The following is a 22023-nucleotide window of genomic DNA, read 5'->3' as shown; positions in this document are numbered from 1 at the left end:
GGGCTGCCCCACAGCCCAGAGCCTCCCTTGCCTTCCCTCTCCCTTTCTCCTGCTGGAGCCCGAGATGCCCAAAGCCCCAGATTTGGAGCGGCTGGACCTTCGAGATCCACCCGCAGGCATCCATCCCGGTGCCTGGGGTCCCCAGAGCTGGGGCGCCCTCCTGCCGCCCCCCCCCCATAAACCCAGCATGGCTGCCTGATGACATTGGCCTCCCGTCTCATTCAGTCCGCACAGGCTCATGAAAAACACCCCCCGCCAACCATGCAGAACAGAAAGTACCTCCTTGAGTGGCTACCGCGGCCGCCGCCGTGGCCACCGCGAGGGCCGAGGCCTTCCTGCCGGGGTCGGGGAAAGCAACGCCCTCCAGGATCCCACTTTTGGCTTCTTTCTTGTCCGTGGCCGTGGCTGTGGCTGAGGCAGACGTCTCCATCCTAGCCACGCATAGTCCTGGGTGGCAGCCCTGGAGGAGGAGACAAAGACACTCACCAACGCGGCCCCCAGACCCAGCCGGGACGCGCCGACGCAGACTCCCAACCGCCGCCGCCACGCGCTCCTTCTCTGATCACTGCGAAGGAGGGTTTACTTAATTTTGAGAATTCTTCGTTCTGAGATTCATCTGGTCTTCTGAACGACCTCACGGACCACAGCCGAGCATTTTTCACTGTCTGTTACCCCCGACTTTTCAAATCTAAGCAACAAGTTCCTAGTACCGTGCGTGGCGACTAGCAAGAACCACCTTGAGAAATGAGGTCAGAAAGTAATGCCCCTCATCTCAGGCTCACAGGACGAGAAAAATCAATACAGGAACCGCGACTTAGCGGTCCTCAGAGGAAAGCCCTCGTTCTGCCGTTTCGTTGCAGCTCACCGGCTCCACTTTTCACTTACGCACGTGTATGTTCGTTCATTCTTTCATTCATTCGTTCATTCCTGCATCCCACAGAGTTTTCATCATTTACTCACTTGCACACATTCAGTCAATAGCTTTTCAAGCCCCTGTTATGCATCAAGCATTGTGCCTGGTGCCGAAGATACAACCCACAGAGTTTACATCCTACTTGGGAGACATAATAAATAAAGGGGGAAGATAAATGTATATTTCGTCCCTCATTAGTGAGAGAGAAGGAAAGAAAGCAGAGGGGCAGGATAGAGCGGGGTGGGAAGGGCAGGGGGGCTGCTGCCCTGCTTCTCTGAGGAAGGGATGGGATGCCACATGAGGGTCTGAGGGAGCCCACGGCAGCCAGAGGGCAGGGGCGGGAGCCGCGGGCCTGGTGGGGAGGAGGCTGGCTTGTTGAAGGAGTAGCAGGAAGGTGAGTGCCAGCCCTGGAGGGTTCTGAGCAGAGGGGGGATGTGACAGGACTCACAGTACAAAGGGGTCACTCTGCCAGTGTATGGAGGGCAGATTCGGGGGATGGCGCACGACTGCAGTGACCCGGGGAGATATCGGTTGTCTGGGTTAAAGGGACAGTGGCTCTGAAGGCAGAGCCCACAGGCCTTGCTCGGGCTTGGATGTAGGGTGTGCTAGAAAGCGGAGTCGTCGTGGGTTACGAGAGAGGAACCCGGGGGATGCGGGGCACAGGTAACGCTCCATCTCCAGCTGGCTGGTGGGTCACAAGCAAGCATTTTACTAAGTGATGCTTCATCATGTACAGATACTGCTAATTCAGTATTTGTATCAAATATTACAGAATAGACATTTGAAAGCCAGTTTTCTTAAAAGAATGGGGGTAGTGCCAAAGATGGCTCCGATTTTCGGCTGAGCGCTTGGACGACTGCACGGTGGTGCCGTTTGCTGGGATGGAGCACAGTGGGTGAGAAGCAGGTTCGGGGGCAAAAACCAGGAGCTGGGTTGGGGCCGTGTGAAGTCTGAGACACCTATTAAGACATGCAGAGACTGAAACAGGAAGGGCCTACTGCAGAGCACAGGGAACTCTATTCAATAACCTGTGATAAACCATCATGGAAAAGAATATGAAAAAGAATGTATATGTAAAACTGAACAACTTTGCTGTACAGCAGAAATTAACACAATGTTGTAAATCAACTATACTTCAATAAAACATTTTTGCAAATGGCATTATTTCATTCTTTTTAATGGCTGAGTAATATTCCTGGGGATTGTCATACTGAGTGAAGTAAGTCAGACAGAGAAAGAGAAATATCATGTAAAGAGAAAGATATCGCTTATATGTGGAATCTAAAAAGAAATGATACAAATGAACTTATTTACAAAACAGAAACAGACTCACAGACTTAGAGAACGAACTTATGGTTACCAGGAGGAATGGTGGGGGGAAGGGGTACTTAGGGAGTTGAGGATTGACATGTACACACGGCTATATTGTACACACGGCTATATTTAAAATGGATCACCAACAAAGGCCTACTGTGTAGCACAGGGAACTCTGTTCAATACTATATAACCACCTAAATGGGAAAAGAATTTGAAAAAGAATAGATACATGTATTATGTATAACTGAATCACTTTAGTGTACACCTGAAACTATCACAACATTGTTAATCAACTCTACTCCAATAGAAAATAAAAAGTTTTTAAAAAAAATTTTTTTAAAGATAGGCAAGACTGTTGGAAATGCAAGGCAGAGCTTGGGGAGAGGCAGAGGCTAGAGATGGGAATATGGCAGCCACAGGGCAAGATCTCCAAGGGAGAGGGCGGAGGGGAGAAGTAGAGAAAGTTCCAGAACGAGACACGGGGCATTCCAACATTTCCAGGAGGGAGAAGAGAAACCAGCGAAGGAAGTGAGCAGGGATGGAGGAGCAGGAAGGAAGAGAAAGTAAAATCACCGGGAGAGTGTGGGGGCCGGGAGTCCAACCCAAGAAAGAAATGCCAGGAAGGACTATCTCCATCACAGCTGCGCGGTGGTGACCAGGGCCCAGGTGGGCTCAGGGAGAGACAGAGGCACAGACATTTAGTCAGGAATCTTTGTCATGAAAAGAAGAAGAAAATGGGCAGCCACTGGAGAGAGCAGAGGAGGTCCACAGCCGCTGTTTCAGAAATAAGGCAGGTGGGTCTGCACGCCGGTGGGAGGAGAGGGCTCTGGGCAGAGCCTGTGGATCGTGGGTGGCAGAAACCAAAGGCGATGGTCAGCTCCACCCCCGGCGGCTGCAAATCTTACATCCGCAGGCCCCAGAACTTCACCTTTTAAAAGTCTGCACGACACCCTCATGGTTTTCTAAGCAAAAAGTGGGAGTATACAAGAGTGATGGGTGTGAAGCCAGAGGCGGCTGCAGCCTGGCCAGCCTAAGCGAACAGCCCAAGCTCTGAACCTCCCGGATTTACCTCACCCAGCAGACTGTCTGGTTTCCAGTCTTGCAAAACCCCCGTCCAGAAAACCCAAGATAGATGAGGGACAGGGAAATCTCCCTGAGGATTCGGGTGAGTTATAGGGTTTCCTCTGGCTTGGAGATTTCGGGATCGCCAGCTGATCCTCTAAGCCTATTTGTATAATCTGTGCTGTAAGAGGCTGGCTGGCTGAGCGGCCACCAGCAAGAGCCCCTGGGCCGCGCCTGCTCCGCCTTCTTTGCCCCCTTAGCCTGGCCGTAGGGACCACCCCTCCCATCCACCTGCCGGCACTTTGGGCCACCGCCCTACCCCTTCCTCACCCCCCCCCCATCTGATCAGCTGCAATTCCCATCATTTCCCCCGCAAAGCACCTGGCCCGCGGGGCCTCTCCCAGCTGGCTGCTCTGTCTTCTGGGTCCTGGGCACCTTCACGCCACCTCTGGTCCCCCTCCAGGTCCCCCTCTACCCTACAGCCAGGCACCTTCCCCGAACCAAATCTGGCCAAGGCCTTGCTGAGCCCCTGGGGCCTTCAGGCAAAGTCTTCCTGGGTCTACCTGCAGCCTCCTCATCTCCCCTCACCCTTCACAAGCAGCCAGCCCTGACCCTGGAATACCCACCAGAAACCCTTCACCCTTTCTGTGTGATGGACTCCTACTCTTCCTTCAAGATGCCACTCAGATGTCACCTCCTCTGGGAAGCCCCCCAGCTCCTTCCCAATCATGGTCACTTCTGCTTCCAGATCCCTACAGCATCCCATCACCCCCATCTGTATTCATCATCACCACCAGGTCCGGAGCTGCTCCCCACTCAGGCTGGCACGGAGCAACAGCTCAGGAATGCCGGGCAAGGACCGTGCACCTCTGAGGCAGGAAATCACAGCTCTTGGAAATACGAGTGATTTTGTGAACAATCTGGGTTTTCTTCCCAAGAAGCTCAGGTGAAGGAATTTAGGCTCAACTTTGAAACACACCTTGAATTTGGAAGTAAGGACAAAAATCAAAATAACAGCTGGAACGACAAACCTTGAACAAGCATTTACCAGGTGCCAAGCTCTTTGCAAGAATGAGTTCATTTAATCCTCACAACACTTTACATAGGAAGAAACCAATGCTCAGAGAGGTTAACTTGTCCAAAGACACACAGCTTAAAAGTGGCTGTGCCAGGCCTTGAACTCAGGCTGTCTGGCCCCAAAGCTGTACTCTGGAGCATCACAGAGAGCTGTCCTTCGAGTGAGGACCCTGCAGTGCAAAGGGATTTGCCCCAGAATTCCCTGGCATCATTGAGGTGCCTGTTGAGTGTGAGGAACCCTATGCCAGAAGCCCAGGAGGATTCGACACAGGCCCTGTCCTAGTGCTGCACCCAAGGAAGCGAGATTGGTGGACGGGGACCACCAGCCAATGGATAGGCAAAAGCTGAGGCTCTGTCCAGGACCGTCTGCCAACACCATGCCCCTGCGGGTGGCACCGTCCACTGGCTGACCAGGACGGGGGGGAGGAGTTGGCAATTGTACACTCTTCCCCTAACTCGTTATTGCAGAATTCTTTATGGACAATCAGCTTCGTGCCTCACATTGCAGAAGGCTGGGAGCTGGCTTCCACCCCAGATGAACTGGGTGTCCTTCCCCGGGTCTGGCACCTCTCATATAGCCTGGCCATAACCTGCTATGTACCCACCTGGCTCCCCGCTCAACCATGACCTCCTCCAGGCCAGGGCCAGGCCTTGCGCCCCTGGGTCCCCAGGTCCAGCTGAGCACGTGCTCAGATCCCTTGCTGATGGGACAAGGTGGGCCCAGGGAACCAGGCCAGCATCTGGAGGGCGGCGGGCTTGAAGGACCAGAAACCAGGACAGGACTCAAGGCACCCACAGGGTCGGCCCAAGTGACCAAACCCAGGCTGCTGGGAAGCATCCCCAAAGGCAGATGGGAAATTGAGGCCAGCAACTCAGAATCCTTGGACTTTAGCATCAGAGATGCCAGGGCAAAAAAGAGGTTCAGTCAAGAAAGGACCACGACAACTTCTGATAAGGGACATGAGGAGACTGGAAAGAAGAGGGCCTGAGGGTTTTCTTGGGGCCCAGCAGCTGCAGCTGCCTCATGCCAACATCCCCCCCCCCTTATGTTGTCAGAGGGGATGGCATCCTCCCGATTCTTACAGAGGAAGAGGTGAGCTGCCCAAAGCCACTGTCCATGGAGGGAGAGGGGCCAGGTCTAGAGCCAGGTCCTCTGGCTGGGATGCTGCCCGAAGCCTCAGAGCGAGGCCACCCCAGGACCAGGTGGACAGAGTAGCAGGGAGGGGATGTATTCAGATTCCCACGACCCACACAGCAGTGGGCCTGGGAGTGCCTGGGCTTCCACGATCGCCCATGGGGAGCTGACACGGCTGGAGTGGGGGGTGTCCCCTGCAGGGACCACTGTGTCACAGGCCTCGTTTTCTACAGATCAGCCACGGCCCTCTCCCTCCCTTTCCCTTCCAGGAGAGGAAGGTAGCAGACAGAGCCGAGAGGCTGCATAAGTCACAGGAATTACCGGGATTAGCACAATTTCTGGGTAAACACCAGGCGCCCAGGGTCCCAGGAAGCCCAGCTGGGGCCAGCAGGGCAGGGCGTCGGGTCCCCAGACCTCAGCTGGCGGCCTGTGGTGTATGCTGGGGGACTTCCCATGGGCTCCACAAAAGGTTCCGGAACAAGAGGGGCTGAGAGCACAGCACCCACCAGGGCAAGGAGAGAGTCAACACCTCCACGTTCCCCGGGAAGCCACGCTCCTGGGCTTCTGCCGGGGAAAGGGGGGACACCGGACCTGCAGCCAGGAGAAGCTCCCTTTCCATTTGGAGCTGCACACAGGGCCCCTGCCCCCCAGGGTCTCGGTACCCCTGGGGGTGCTGGCAGCACCCCGAGCCTCTGGAAACACTCCTGGTCCTTCTCCTGCCGATTCTGATGCCACAGGTTCAGGCAGAGGGTGGGGGGCAAAATATCCAAACTTTTAAAAAAAGCTGCACGGGTGTTTCTGATGCGCAGGCAGGTTTAGCAGAAACTACATGGGGTCCGAAGACCGCTTCCAGCTTCTGAATAGTCGGTTCCAACTAAAGCAAATGGATGGAAATAAACGGAGTTTATCTTTGTTAATTTGGAACCGGAAGTTGGTGTTTCCCTCGGGCATGAAGGTGGGTAAAAGGCATAGTGCCTGTGAGCCTGCCACCAGCACAAGCCACGGGTGTGCTCACACCACGTCATGGGGCATCACCTGTGCTCACCACGGTGCTGCGCTCAAGGTCAAGGTCGGCATTAGACACCACCCCTCGACCTTGCCAGTTGTGCCAGCAAAGAAGCACATCTATTAACCTATGATCACTGCAGTCAGTACAATTGGCCTCCTTCGTAATCCTACGCATTTTATTTTTTTACTGAAGTATAGTTGATTTACAATGTTGTGTTGGTTTCAGGTGTATAGCACAGAGATTCTTTTCCCTTATAGGTTATTACAAGATATTGAGTAGAGTTCCCTGTGCTGTACAGTAGGTCCTTGTTGGTTACTTTAAATATAGTAGTGTGTATATGTTAATCCCAAACTTCTAATTTATCCATCCCAATCCTATGCATTTACAGCATTATTCTGAGGAGGGGGCCACAGCACAGAAAAGATGAAGAACTTGGAGTGAAACGACTGGCTTGAAGAATAAATTAATAATCAGAGGTCTTCCCTGCTGGCTCAGTGGTTAAGAGTCCGCCTGCCAATGCAGGGGACACGGGTTCGAGCCCTGGTCTGGGAAGATCCCACATGCCGCGGAGCAGCTAAGCCTGTGCGCCACAACTACTGAGCCCACGTGCCACAACTACTGAACCCGCACACCACAACTACTGAAGCCTGCACGCCTAGAGCCCGTGCTCCACGACGAAGAGTAGCCCCCGCTCGCCACAACTAGAGAAAGCCCGCGCATGGCAACAAAGACCCAACGCAGCCAAAAATAAATAAATTTATTAAAAATAAAATAATCAGAGGAGAATGAGCAAATCGCTCTGAACCCTGCAATCGCACCACCTGGCTGCTTTGAGCTCTCCTGATGAGTGAGTCACAGGAACGAGAGCATCTTCCCCAGGCGAAATCAATCTCCGGGAGAGAGGTGAAACCTCGCTTCCCAGCGATCCCGGCCATCTCGGGGCCCTGGTGTTCTCACCTCCTGTCTGATCTCACCCGTGCGGCACACTGCCTGGGCCCCACGCGCGTGGGCACACACGCAGAGCACGCACAACCTACAGCAACAACCGTGACCACGTACACAGTCACCTGTGTGAGCGTGGGCACACGTACACACACTGTCACACGTTCATATAGGGCCCCCCACAAGTGCACACAGTTACATACAGATGCACACACCACGCACACACATGTATGTGTAGAGAGATACAGACACACACACACACACATACCCTGGATACACATACACGTAATAAACACCCGGCCAGCCTTGATCATAGACTTATTTTTGTGATCAAATGAGATAAAATGCGTGAAAGTTCCTGGAGTGAAAAATGCGTTGCCAATGCAACACTGATGAAAGGTAATAATAATTAACAATTGGGGTTTTTATAATTAATTAATTTATTTATTTTTGGCTGCGTTGGGTCTTCGTTGCTGCGCGCGGGCTTTCTCTAGTTGCGGCGAGCGGGGGCTTCTCTTCACTGCGGTACGCGGGCTTCTCATTGCGGTGGCTTCTCTTGTTGCGGAGTACAGGCTCTAGGTGCACGGGCTTCAGTAGTTGTGGCACGCAGGGTCAGTAGTTGTGGTTCGCGGGCTCTAGAGCGCAGGCTCAGTAGTTGTGGCGCACGGGCTTAGTTGCTCCGCGGCATGTGGGATCTTCCCGGACCAGGGCTTGAACCCGTGTCCCCTGCATTGGCAGGTGGATTCTTAACCACTGCGCCACCAGGGAAGTTCTGGTAATAATAATTATAACGACACTGTAACTAAAAAGATGGCAGCAGACTCTCTCTCTCGTGGCCCCAAGGTCCCGAGGACTCGTCAACATCCTCCCTGAGTGGATGACTGAGTCTTTCCATCTCCCGTCACCTCAGTGTTGCCACCTGGAAAAGGGACATTCTAAAGGGCGCTCCAGACCCTAGGGACAGCCGTCCAGCACCACAGTGCCAGGGCAGCCACGGGAAAGCAAAGGGCATCCTAGCCCGTCATGCTGGAGGCATGAGGGAGCCAGACATGGGCATCGGCTCAGCCCCCCTGGATCAAACTGACACTCGCTTTCCCATCCTGAAGGGACAGAGAAGGGGGTGAGGGGAGGGTTCCCCAGGACGGCGCCAAGCTGGGGACGCTCTGCTTGCCCTTCATGGCCAGGGACAAAATAATCTTCTTTTAAAATGTGTGTATTTTCCTCTCCAGAGTGAGAGACGCTGATGCTTGGGCCAGCGTGGTCCACATCAGCGGTGTGTCCAGCCACACGGCTTTCCCTCTCTGAGCCTCCGTCCCCTCCCCTGTAACACAGAGCATCCTCCCTACTCCCAGCATGGTTAAGAAGGCCGTGAACACCCTGCAGCAGTGGCTCTGCAAACATCGGGTCCCCAGTAGGGTTTGGCCCAAGGCTGGCCAGGCAGGCGAACCTCTACAAGCGGGCACCCTTTTCCAGGGAAGACAGGATTGGGGGAGACCGAGGTTTAGTGAGGAGTTGTGCCTCTGGGGTCTCAGACACACCTCTGCAGCGCCAGCCGGCCAGCCTGGCTGCCACAACCCCAGCTGCTCCCAGAAGCTTCAGGTCAAAGGCCTCCCCTCTACCCCCTGTGGCCAGAGGCGGGCACCATGCAGAAACCACTCTCCTAGCGGGGCACCTGCTTCTTTACCGTTCCTTAAATGTATTTTTCCAAGTAGGAAAGCTCGCTCACATGCCCAGCCCCTGGCTTGCTGGTGCAGGAAAACAGATCATGACCCCAGTGCACCGACTTGCTGGGCCAGAACAGCAGCCACGGAGGCCCCACCAATGGGAAATGCAGCACCCAGCCTCAGATAAGGGGAGACGGGCGTCAGGAGGGCTGGAACTGGGCAAGAGGCTTTTTCTTTCCGGGAGGGTGTGGGTAAGAGCTCACCCTTCAGATGGCATTGCAGCTTCCACTCGCTTGCACGCGGCTTCACTCTCTGAAAATACCAGGTCGTCTCCATCCCCCTGCCTCTGTCCCATTGCTTTCCTGCCCAGAACATTCTCTCCTCCCTGCTCTACGCAAGGAAGCCACGCTTTAAAACTTGGGAAGCCTGCCCTAACGCCCTCCCACCTGTACCCTAGTCAGAGCCAACCCACCTCCTGGTGCTGCTTCTGAGACTTTGACAACACCCCCTGCACACGTCAGCAGCAGCCGGCACCTTCAGAAGGGGACACACGGGGAGGGCAGACTCTGGAGAAAGGAGGTCCACGTTCGCATCCCAGTGCTACCTAGAGCGATGGATAAGAACCGAGTCCCCCCAAGCCTCAGTTTCCTCATCTGTAAAATGGGGATGACAACGGTGTGTCCCTCACGGAGAGGATCAAGAACACAGGGTCTGGCATATACAGGGGTCCCGACTCAAATGCTCACCACGTTATCCTAACTGCAGCCCCAGCAAGACCACCCACCTGTCTGCCAACTGGGGCAGGAAGACCTGACCCAGGAGCCCCGGCACCGGCAGGAAGCCTGTCCGAGACTGGACAAGGCAGCCCGTGGCCCCCCTTCCTCTCCATCCTGACCCCCCACCACAGGTGTCTGGGCCTCTGGGCTCTAACGTGCAAACGCTCAGGTTGGCATCTCTCTGGAACATGCTGTCCTGCTGATTCTAAATGCTGCTGTCTGTCCCCTTCCTCCGTGGACAGGCCCAAAGCAGCAGAAGTCCCGAGCAAGGCCCGGGGTCTCTCCCCGCCCCGCCCCCCCAGCAGGCGGCCAGCAGAGGCAGGCCCAGCTCGGCCCCTGGGCGCACCGTCTGCGAGGTGAACAAGGGGCCCGCTGTGCAGCCGCCAGGCCAGACCCAGATATTTTAACAGCTGCATTGTGTGCTTCTGAGGCACGATTCCTGAGCTGGGGGAAAAACAAGCTCTGCCTCTGCCCCAAGAAGGAAAAACAGACGGCCCTGGGCAGGCTGCAGGCCGGGAAGGCGCCCACCCGCAGGGGCCCGCCGGTGGAGGGCACGGCGGGAACAGGCCTGGCGTACGGGCATCACCGGCACCAAGGCCCCTGCCAGGGCCCCTTCATCCGAGCCTGGGGAGGGGCGGGAGGCAAGGACAGAGACCCAGTGAGTGGAGAAAACCCCCGAAAGAGGCTCTGAGGCGGGAAAAGGACCAGAAAGGCAGGGAAGTGGCTGCATAACAAGGTCCAAATACTCTCCATGGCACCAAGGCCCCACTCCGGGATCTGCCCCCATCCACCCCTCCAGGCTCACTGCCCCCCAGGTCCGCCCCGAAATCGCCCAGTTTAACACACTTCCAGCTCTGCCTGCAATGCTACTTCCCCAGAGCCTGCCCTGCCAGCCCCCCACCAGGCCAGTTCTGCCTTGTGCCCCACGCGGCCTGTGGGATCTTAGTTCCCCGACCAGGGATTGAACCTGCACCCCTGCATTGGAAGCGTGGAGTCTAAACCACTGGACCGCCAGGGAAGTCCCAATGTGACTGTACTCTGAGTACCACTGCCGTGGCCACCCCCATTATGCCGGCCCCGGACAAAGGCTTAGTCCACGTTTGATGACTGACTCAACACACAAACAGAGAACTCTCCTCTTCTCCTAGCCTCCCCTCAAGCCTCGATGCCCACAAGGCTCTGGGGCTCTTGGGACCCAGCAGCACAGGGGAGGTGGACGACAGCATAGGCTGGCTGTGAGGCCAGGAGGGGGGGCTGTCATCAACCCCTAATGTCTGTCACAGGCAGTGTTTGCCAGCTCAGCGATGAAAAAGGTCTTCAGGGCAAAACCGCTACTGGCATATGAACTGCACCCCTTCCCTTAACGCGTAAACCCTTGGGAGGGAAGGCTTTGCCATGGACAGTGCCGAGGACCCAAGTCTATGGAAACTTACCTCCTGTGCTGTAAGCTCACACCATTTTCAAGACAAATAAAAAATTGAGTGTTTGTTGGTTAAAAGTTGCTTTTTGAGCCATTACGCATCCCAAGGAGCTCTTTGCTCCTAGTGGAACTGTAGGCTGGGGAATGGCATTTTGGAGTCAGAGGCACGGTACAGGTGGCTTTCCCACGTCCTTCTAATCATAACCCAAACCACGGCCCCTAGGTGCAGGGGGACCCCAGCCTCGGCCCAGGTCTGGGACGACGGGGATGGGGCTGTTGCAGACCCAGGACAAATCTCTCCAAACATCTCGGCGCAAGCGACCAAAGTCACAGAGGCTCTCCTGAGCAGCGGCCTGGGCAGCGCTGGCCCCCAGCTGGGTGGCAAGGGCAGCTCTGGGCTGGCTGCAGAAAGAGGTTAAACTTGTCCAGAGGTGGAGAGGACCTTGGTCTGATTTCCCTGCTTTAGGCCTGCTGAGGACCCTTGGCATCACGAGGCTGCCAGGCAAGGAGCCCCTTTAGGGCCCAAAACACATCTTCCTCTGATCCCAGAGTCCAGCACCAAGAAAAGCCTCCAGAGGTCACCTGGTCCAGTCCCCTGCCCAGGCAGCTCATACACAGAGCAGCCCCTTCCTTGCCAACGATGCAAAGGAACTATCACGAGGCTCCTTACCAGTTCATGCCTCAGCTGGCTGGCCTCAGCTGACCGCATCACTCCCCCGTCTGAAGAGTACCGTTACTTGCTCGCTGTGCAACTCTGGGTAAGTGTCCCCCCATCTCTGGGCTCAGCGCCCCACCAGCGAGATGGGCAGGCAGGACCCCCCGGGGAGTGTCACGTCATGCCACAATTGGGTAGCAACAGGAATTTGGGCACGTGGGGAGCACAGACAGGACACAAGTAAACAGACCCCGGCCACCTGCATCCATGGCCCAGCAAGTGTGTACTGAGCACCAACCATCTCCTAGGCCTGAGGTCTCCCTCTCCGCAGGTGGTGCTGGGCCTGGGGCAGGGAGCAGAGCAGGGTGGGGAGGGCTGGCTGCAGATCTAGGGCAGCTGCTCTGCCCTCACGGCTCTGGGGGGAACCAGGCCAGTGGGTGGGCCGGCATCTCCTGCTTCAGCCTGCGCAGCACCCTGCTCTGACTTGCCCGGCCACGGCCCTCCCCACATGGCCCAGGCGATGCCCGCACCCAGCTCTTCCGTCTGTGTCTCTATCAGACTCAGCCACGGGCTTTCCCCAGGCTGTGCCAGCACCACCCTGGCCACTGAAGCCAACAGGAGTGTCCTGCCTTTGGCTGGCAGCTTTGCACACCTGCTAAGCTGTCCCAGGTGGGACTGGGACCCTGACCGGCCAGTCCCACCTCTCCTGGGCTTCCTGCACCCCTGGGAGCCCATACGCCCGCACACTCCCTTCCCGTCCCCTGGCCGTCACACATCACAGCCCAAACCGGTTGTCTGGGCCCCCAGGCCCGGGACCTGACCTCCACCCAGCCCTAGGTGGGTGGGCTGCAGCCTGAGGACCTGCCCACTCAGGGAGGCCAGGGAAGTCCCAGGGCTCCACGACTCAGGACAAGAGTGAGATCACCATTTCCCGAGGGCCCACTGCGTGGCAAGCCTGGGCTGTGACCCTGATCACAAAGGTGAATTAAACACAGCACTGCTCTCCCAGAGCGCCCAGCCAAGGGGGGACAGTCCTGAACGGAGACAGACAGTGACAATGAGAATAAGCTTCCTGATAGACTAGCTCAGGAGGCCACAGGGGGCCTGGGCTAACCTGAGGGAGGTCAGGGAGGGCTTCCTGGAGAAACAGGTGAATAAGCATCTTCAAAGGGAGGACAGGCGAGGTCCAGAAAGGTCTGCTAAAGCAGATGGAGGGCAGTGTCTGGGCAGCGAGCTGGAAGCCTGAGGCCAGTGTCCAGCAGAGGGTGAGTACTGACCCTCGGAGCCTGCGGATAACTGCACATCTGGGCACACGGAACCCCCAAGGCCCACGCCCTCCCTACCTCTTCAGCCTTGTTCCCACCAACTCAGACCTCGCCCTTCACACTGGGGTGTTTCCAGAAGTCTGCAACCCCCAGACACCGCCTGTCAGCCTCTGCGATCATGCTCTCCTCACCCCTGCCCAATGAACTCCTGTTTATACCTTGAAGACTAAGGCCAGCACCACCTCCCCCAGGAGGGCTTCCCACATCACACAGCGCTCGGGAGACACTTCCAGTCTCTGCTTAACCACCTCTCCGGGTGCTCTGGCTCTTTGACATTTGCTCCCAGCCCCTGACACACTGCCCAGCACACGGTCAGTGTCCTACAGATGTGCAATGAGTGGGAGCCATCAGGGTAATAAACCCAGCATTCTGAAGTCAGCCATCTCCTAAACCGTCCCCCGCTACTGCCTGCCAGTCGATGGCTGTTAAAGTTATTTAACTGTCCCTGAGAGTCTGACAGAAAGAGGCAGCCTAGAAGGTGCCTGATAGAACTCACTACCTGAAATTCTACCATTAGAGAGTCACTTCTCTGGCTAAAAGAAAAAAGTCACCTCCTACTCACTACCTGAAATTCTACCATTAGAGACTCACTTCTTTGAAGCTTTTTCATTTTTCAAGAACAGCCTATTGAAATGTAAAGTGCCCTGGGATAAGGTCAGGCCTTAAGTGGCTGTCATATAAAAAGTTAATGTCTCTAAGTAGAAGGGAACAGGAATGGAGAGGGCTGGAGGGAGGAGGCTGGAGGGGAGTGAGGGGTGCACACTCCCTGCAAAATCCCTGCACAGTTTGCTGATGGCTGTCCTCGGCTCTAACCGCCAATCCACACTCTCCTGATAAAAAGAGCACACCTCTCTGCTTGTCCCCGCACTTCAGTGCTTCTTGGCATGACACCATACGCAGAATGAAGTGGCTTTGTAGTGTGTGCTGCTTGTTCTTTCCCCCCCTCTCGATGAAGCTCTCCAAGGGACACTCAATCAAGCCCCTTTTGTTCCCAGAGCCTTTTGAAGGCTTCCGGAGAGGAAATGAGAGGACTCTTTAAAGCCCAAGTCTACTCGCAGCCCCGCAAATCACAGTCTCCCTGACAGTGCCGCCCCCAACCCCGGCCTGATGTGTGAGTCGGGGTGCCACGGGTGGGCTCGGCTCTGGACTCCTGACAGCACCGCCCCTGGGAAGATGCTCCAGTACGTCCCAGCCCATGTCAGAGATCAGGGTGACACGCAAGGTTTCCTCAAATGAAGCGAGTCCTCCAAAATGGCCAGAAGCCACAGAGAAGGTAAAGGGTTAGGTGCCCCCGGTCACAGGACTGTCACCCACCGTCGTTACTGGGAGCAGGGTACCCGTCCCAGGGCACATCGCATGATTGGGAGGCTTTGCGTCTGGACTTTGGGTCCACATGTAGAAGAGGCACTTCTGAACCTGGGTCCCACGACTCCTTCCACGATGTCACCATACCCAGTCTCTCCAATCAACCACTACCGATGCAGACAGAGTCCACCAAGGGATCCCACCAGGTGGGGAGCCCCACAAGGTCCCAGAGGTCCTCAGAGATCCAGTCACCAACCTCCCATCCGACTCAGGAATCCTCTCCAGCAGGTGAGAAACGGGGGTGAATTTGACCCCCAGGGGATGACTGGCAATATCCAGAGACATTTTTTATTGTTTCCAAATTGTGCTACTAGCTGCTAGTGGGTAGAGGCCAGGGATGCTGCTAAACGTCCTGCGACGATCAGGACAGCCGCCTACAACAGAGAATTACCCAGCCAAGGTCGAGAAACCCTGATCTTGAGTTCTCTAGACACTTCATCACCCAGCCTCGGCGTGATCACCCCCCAGGGATGGGGAGCTCACCAAAGGAGAGGCAGTGCAGTGAAGCACCGGATCCAAAGCCCCGGTCGGCCTCTTGCTGGAAGCTGTGGGCAAGCGACCCAGCTCCTCCTTACTTTAGAATGTCTTGGTGGAAAACGGAGCTAAGAATTTCATGTTCCAGGGCTGTTATGAATGATTGTGATTTCATGACTACGAAACATCTAGACAGCGCCTCACAAGCAGAAGGCACTTAAAGCAAAGGAGACCTGCTGGGTGGCGCGTGGCTTTAGGGTGTACCAGGGAGCAGAACTCCAGCTAGCCTGACTACTAAAAGCCCACCACCTGCAGGAAAGCATCTGCTAAGCCCCTGGCCTGCCACGGACCAGACCACGTGCAGCATGTCCCCCTGTCCACGCTTGCAAAACCCTGGCAGCCACCTCTATGTTAACAGGAGGGAGATCGTTTCTAATACATTGTATTTTAGCAACACAGTGGAACAGTATTGCAGCTATTTTAGGTCACTGTTATAAAGACAGAAATGTTTGAGATCGTGCGGGAGGTGAAAATAGAGCAAACTTGAGTGCATCCCATAATTGCAACTGGAGAATAAACTGGAGACAATATACAGGAAAAAAACTCTTGTGTTAGGATGATGGGACTTGGGGTCATGCTGGGTTCTGGCAATGTTCCTTAATGTAAAGTCATACTGCTTTTTCCGTTAAAATGCTATTTAGTAATGAAAATAGAGAAAATGCCAGGAGATGTTACAAATCTAGCCTTACTTCTAACCACGAAGGACAGGGGTGTAGGAGTAATCTCGGAAAGTGACCAGTTTTGAGGGGGGGGTGGCCTCCCAGGCCTCAGAAAGGGGGCTACCGCTTCCAGTGCCCCGACGGCAGCAGGGCAAAGGAGGAAGGTCTGCCTGCCCAGCTCCTCTGCCCGCAGAGAGGAGGTCCCTTTAAGGGCCACCAGAGCAAGCTTCCCTTCCTACAACTTCGCTCTGAATCATCACCACCTTCCTCTTACAGAGGAGACACTAGGACAGAGAGAAGCCAGGCAGGAGACGCAGCCGGGGGGTCTGAGCACTTTCCATTCACAGCCCCCACGGGGTCCAGCATCCACCAGGGTGTCTGGCTTCCCATCCTAAATGAGGCCCCTCCCCTTCAGAGGCCAGGAAACTGGGCTGGAAACCTCCAGGCGGGCCCCAAATCTTGGGCAGCCCCAAGTTGAATTTATCAGAAATACTGTGAAAACGGTCTTCAAAACCTCAGTCTTCCCCTACATCTCCCCTCCCACCAAGGGCCCACTCCATTCATCCCCAAAGGAAATGTTTAAAAGCCCAGAATTGTGCCAGCTGCTTTGCTTCTCCTGTGGCCCAGGGCACCCAAGCCAGAGCCATTGAACCATCCTTGCCCGTGACCAAGGCCCCACGAGGGCTGGAGTGCGGCCAGGTCGGGTGAGCCTGTGCTGAGACCCTCCGAGGTAGAGGTGGACCCTCTGGACCCCTGTCTACCTTCCCTCCAGGAGAGACAATGGCCACAGAGTGCTGGGCGTGGAAGGGCCCAGAAAGGGAGCAGGAGATCCAGAAAAAGCCAAGTGGCGAAGATTTTGGGAAGAGCCGGCGGGAGCTGACATTATAGAAAAACCCCTGCTTCCTTCCTCAAAGGGGACCGGACATGCCTTATCTCCCAAACCTGACGAGGGGACCCCAAGGGGGATAACGACTTGGGGGCCGCATGCCCACTCCTCGTAGAACAAGAGAATCATTAAGAGTAAAAGAAGAGCCGCCAACAATGAAACTGCTTTCTTGCCACCAGCAGCCAAGCGCCCACCCATCCATAGCAACCAGGCACCAGCAAGGCAGAGGCCATCAGCCTCCTTCACAGGTAAGAAACTGCCAGAAAGATCCAGCACCATGCCCGGGTGACATCACGCCTCCGACCCAGGCCTCCAGGTTCAGGCAAGACTGCTGCTTCCGACAGGTACCGCCTTTCCTAAATTCCCCAGGATCCGCCCCACCCCCAGGATCTGAAATCCCACCGCCAACAGGCTACCTGTCTAGGTCCTGTTTTTCGGTTCCAAGAGGCTTGGCTAAAATGGCCACACCTTTAAGAGATCCAGAGGAAAACTGAGTTGGGGGATTCATAGCCACTGAGCTCCTTCCCGTATAAGAGCCCCTTCCACGTAACTGGTTTGCATCTTGACGCCCACGAGGAAGGTACTGTTCTGAGCCCCATTTTAGAGATGAGTAAACTGAGGCTCGGAAAGGTCAACAGTAAACTGCCCAGAGCTGCAGAGCCAGTGCCAGTGTGGTCAGGTTTGGCTCCAAAGCCCCAGCCCTGTTTCCCCGGGAACTCATCACACCCACCGCCCACAGGTGGTGTCCCACACACCTGCCCCCTCCACACAGGCCCGGGAAGCTGGGAGGGCCTGGCCCCTGCCGGGTGCTTGACTTTTAATCTCCCACCCCATCCTCCCGACAGCCCCAGGTGTGGGCACAGCTAGTGGCTCCTTTCCCAGACGAGGAACCGTGGCAGAGAGAGGCTTCTGCCGAGAGCCCTTGGGGAGTAAAGAGACGTGTGGGGGACACATTGCAGCCACTCAGGACTCGGGTGCATCGGGAGGGGGCAGAGCCAGGTCCAGGCCCGGACAGCAAGGATGCCTCGCTGCGGTCAGCAGACAGCCTGACAGCTGTGGGCACGGGGGGGGGGGCGGGGGTCACCTCGCCAGCCTCCTGAGACGTAACATTGCTCAGAAACACGTCGGAAAACCCTCCCCAGAGCCTGACACCGCGCTTCACTGGGAGAGAAGAACCGGGCCCTGGGAACCTCTCTGCCGCGACCGCTTGGAGAACTCGCTTGGAGAACTCACATTCCGCTCCGGGCCTCGGTTTCCACATCTCCAATACGTCCGTGCACCCTCCAGGCCCCCTCGGGCTCGGGTTTACGTGCTGGAACCAAGGGAAGGGAAGGAGCATCCGAGCAGGGCGGGCGTGGGGAGACATCAGGGGAGCTGAGAGACAAGCCTGCAGGGCAGCCAGACCCCCGGCCCCTTGGGGTCAGCTCCCAGGGCCTGGGGAAGAGCCAGGAGAGAGCCAAGGTCTGGCTGCTGGCTCTGTTCCGGGCGTATTTTGGGGTCTGTGGGCCAGGCCCTGGGGACAGAAAAAGGGTCCCTGGAGCCTGCCAGCCCTGAAGCCTGCCCTCGGAGCACTCACAGCAAGGCCAACACCCACAACAGGTAGGAAAGGTCAGACAGGTGCTGAGAAGTGCAGGTGGCAGGGGCAGTCAGGGACCAGGCTGCACGGAAGGAGAAGAGGGGCCAGAGTCTGGATTTGACACGGGAGGAACTGGGAGCCACTGAAGGCTCTGAGCAAAGGGGAGACAGGATTAGCATGCGCTTATACGGTGAAGCTTTGCATCCTGATGCCAGTGCTCCTTGACACCTGGCAACCAATGGCATATTCTAGATGGCCTCTGGGTCCCCCACGAGCCCCTTCACTTCACCTCTACTGGGCCAACCCCTGACCTTGCAGTTTCTGAGCCCTCCAGGAGGTATCCAGTTGTGAGGGTGGAGTGAAGGGCAGGTCCACCAGCGAGTGTCACTGTCATGGTCACTGTCACGGTAACTCCTGGTGAAGGACGGGCAGGGCCATCCCGCCCAGAGCGCGGGGAAGGCTCACCTGAGAGGGACCATCGGGGAGGGCTACGGGGGTCTTAATCAGGGGAAAAGTGTCCTCCTAGTGGGAAGGGACAGCTTGGCCAGGGCCAGGCAGATGAGGCTCCCAGGCCCAGCACTGCCACCTACCAGCTGGGGGACCTCGGCAGGAGGCTTCACCTCTCCGAGCTGAGGTTTCCTATCTGTATCCGCCAGTGACTCCAGCTATTCCTAGGGCACCAGGGCCTCTGCGTTCGTCATCCCCCTCGGATCCCGGGACACCCGCCTGAGGGGAAATCCATCTTCCTGGTGGAGAGGTGGAGTGAGTGACAGCCACCCCCATGCCCCTGGAAAGACTTCCGCGGCGTCTGCTTTGAGCAGTCATCTGTCTCTCTCTTTATCCCTCTCCCTTATCTTCCTTACTCTCTTTCATTCCTTTTTTTCTCTCTTTCTTTTCTCCCCTCTCCTCCCACCCTTCCTTCCTTCCTTCTTTCCCATCCAGCAATGGGACAGCCCACCAGGCCCTGCGTGTCCGTAGAGACGGCCGTCTGCTTAACAGAAAGAAGGAACGGAAGATGACACAAGGCTGGTGGCTGCCAACCTCCCAGCCGGAGCCCAGCAATTAGACCTTGGTCTCAACACGCCTGCCTCATCCAAATCCAAGGAGCGTCTGCTTTCCGGCTGCTAAAGGGTGCGTGCGTGTGTGCATGTGTGCGTGTGTGTGTGTCCACACCAGGCTTCCCTTTTCATGATGCTAAGTAAGACCTGAGTAATAGATGCCTTTCTGAGAACTGAGAAACCCCAAGATATTTACGTACTACGGAGAAATAAATGTTTTGCCGAATCCACATTCCTTCCCCATGCAGTGATGTCTACGGGGCTGAGAAAGGATGCGGGTGTTGTTTTCTTTCCCCACTTGCCTAAACACAAACACACCCGTGACACAACACACACACACACAAACACACGCTGACCCCAGACAGCACCAACCTGCGCTCCGCCAGGTGTGGGCAGGAGAACAGAGGCGGTGGGTCCAGGTCTGGGGAGGCAGGACAGGTCAGTGGTTAGGGTCATACCCCCAGCCCTGCCCCTAGTTCGCTGTGTGTCCTTGGTGAGCTGGCTAACGTCTCTGTACACAGTGAGCTAGATAACATGGTACCCCTGGCTCAGAGAAAGCCCTCAGTAGATGCCAGATGCCAACCATGATTATTATTGTTGTTGCCCTGCCTCCGCTCTACTGAAACAGGCCACGGAGACCAGGGCTCCGCGCAGCCCCCACCTTCGTCACCTGCCCTGGGAACCTGGCAGAGAACCCACTTCGCTCCCCTAATTATCTTCTCTGGCTGTGTGGGCGGCAGCATGAGCTTCTGGGACTGAGTCAGGACGAACAGGGGAGCAGTTTGAGTCACAGGAGGGGTGGGACGTGGCCAGGAGATGACAGCCAGGAAGCTGGGGGGCTGAGACCAGTGCCCCACGACGGGGGAGGAGGCCAGGAGGGGAGGCCAGGACAGGGAGGAGGCCAGGAGGGGAGGAGGCCAGGACGGGGAGGAGGCCAGGATGGGGAGAAGGCCAAGAGGGGAGGCCAGGAGGGAGGCCAGGACGGAGAGGAGGCCAGGAGGGGAGGCCAGGACAGGGAGGAGGCCAGGAGGGGAGGAGGCCAAGACGGGGAGAAGGCCAGGACAGGGAGGCCGGGAGGCCAGAGCAGCCCACGCCAGCCCCGGTCTCTGAAGACGGGGACCGGCTGGCTCAGGAGGCCGCGAGGCTGCAGGAGGGGACCCATCAGTCAGCCAGGTGGCCCTGCCTGCCCCCCCGAGAGTCTCCGCTCTCTCTGCCCCGCCCACCCTGGGCTCAGGTGCCCTAAGCTACAGCCCAGATGCACTCACACCCGTCCCCCGAACAGGGGGTCCACTTGGAGGAAATGTCTGCTTGAGACCCCACATTTTATCTCCAGCCACCACCGTGCTCCCCTGCCCTGCCCCTCCCCAGGCCGTGCAGGGCGCGGGCCTGCAGATCCATGGGGCTCAGGGTGCCTGCAGGCCCCGCCCCCATCTCCAACCCATGCTCCGGGAGATGCAGCAGCCCCACAGCCGCGACGGGGCCAGGACCCGGGCAGAGAGCGGGGGGCAGGGGACCCCTGCCCCCAGCCCCTCCAGCACACACTCACACGCACGCACACAGACTCATAAACTCCCCCAGCAACTCTCACACACGCTTACACACATACACTCACTCACATGATCCTTAAGCACACACACAAAGTCACACACTCATTCACACTTACACACTGGTTCATGCTGGCACACTTATACACACCTGCACATGGACTTGCAGTCACACACTCATTCACATTCACACACACACACACCCTACAGAGCCGCCCCCAGTGTGGGACCCCCGAGCCCTCCCAGCCAGCACTGCTTCTGCAACTGCTGGGGAGGGGGCCGGGTGCTGTCCCTCTAAAGAAAGAAGCTTCACAGCTGAGACAGGAGGGGGTTTCCGGGTGGGAGAGGCCCCAGGTTCGGGGGCAGAGGGGACCTTCCTTGCTCAGGGCTCCCGGTGCAGCCTCCGAGGCCCCCTGCCCGCCGCACAAGGGCTGCCCCAGAGCACCCTTCCCTGCCGCCCCCAGTAACCCTTCTGCCCCTTCGGGGAGAAGGGCTACCAAGATGCCTGCCCACCACGCGCCCACCCCAGCCTCCACGGCCCCAAACCGGCCATTTCCTGCTGACACGCAGGTGGCTGGATGGGGGGGTCAGAGCCCAGCGATGAGTCTGGGGTCTTGGCCAGGCCCCCTGCATCTCACCCTCCGTCCACAGGACCCAGCTGCCACCCAAGACTCACTGGGCTGCTCCCCATCCCAATCAGACCCCACCCCCACCCCATGCACACAGGTCTCAGGCAGGAGGCAGGCCCAGGGGTCTGCTGGGAACACATGGAAAAAAGACCCACCCCCTCCAGCCACCCGCACGCTGGGGCGAGTGGGCAGCCTTCCCGTGGCAGCCGGCGGGCAGCGGCCAGGCCTCCAGGACACACCTGGGACCAACCTTCCCAGAACAGCCCCCAGGGGCCAGGACTGCATCTTGGTCCCTTCTGAACCCTCGCACGACCCCTCGGCCGGGTGGGCTCACGGAAAAGGCCACCTTCGAGTTTTCTGAAGGAGGGAATGCCCAGGTCTCTCCCATTCTAGAACGTACTTCCGCTTACAGCTCCTTCATCTGCCTCCGTCCCCCACCCCCCGTCCCCCACCATGACTCCGCTATCTTCAATACCA

General features: G+C 57.0%; 1 protein-coding gene across 1 annotated transcript in view; it reads right to left on the bottom strand.

The window, feature by feature from the left end:
* The window catches only part of GLI2 (GLI family zinc finger 2), a 247026-nt gene that overhangs the window by 182815 nt on the left and 42188 nt on the right, over positions 1-22023 (bottom strand). Inside the window, 1 exon segment of the mRNA XM_061198931.1 lies at positions 280-460. Within this exon segment, the coding sequence (XP_061054914.1) occupies positions 280-430 (151 nt within the window). The 5' untranslated portion in view covers positions 431-460.

This window comes from Eubalaena glacialis, chromosome 1, assembly GCF_028564815.1.
Source record: "Eubalaena glacialis isolate mEubGla1 chromosome 1, mEubGla1.1.hap2.+ XY, whole genome shotgun sequence".
Lineage (NCBI taxonomy): Eukaryota > Metazoa > Chordata > Mammalia > Artiodactyla > Balaenidae > Eubalaena > Eubalaena glacialis.
Note: the sequence above shows the minus strand (reverse complement) of the source record. Positions and strands in the feature narration are given on the sequence as shown.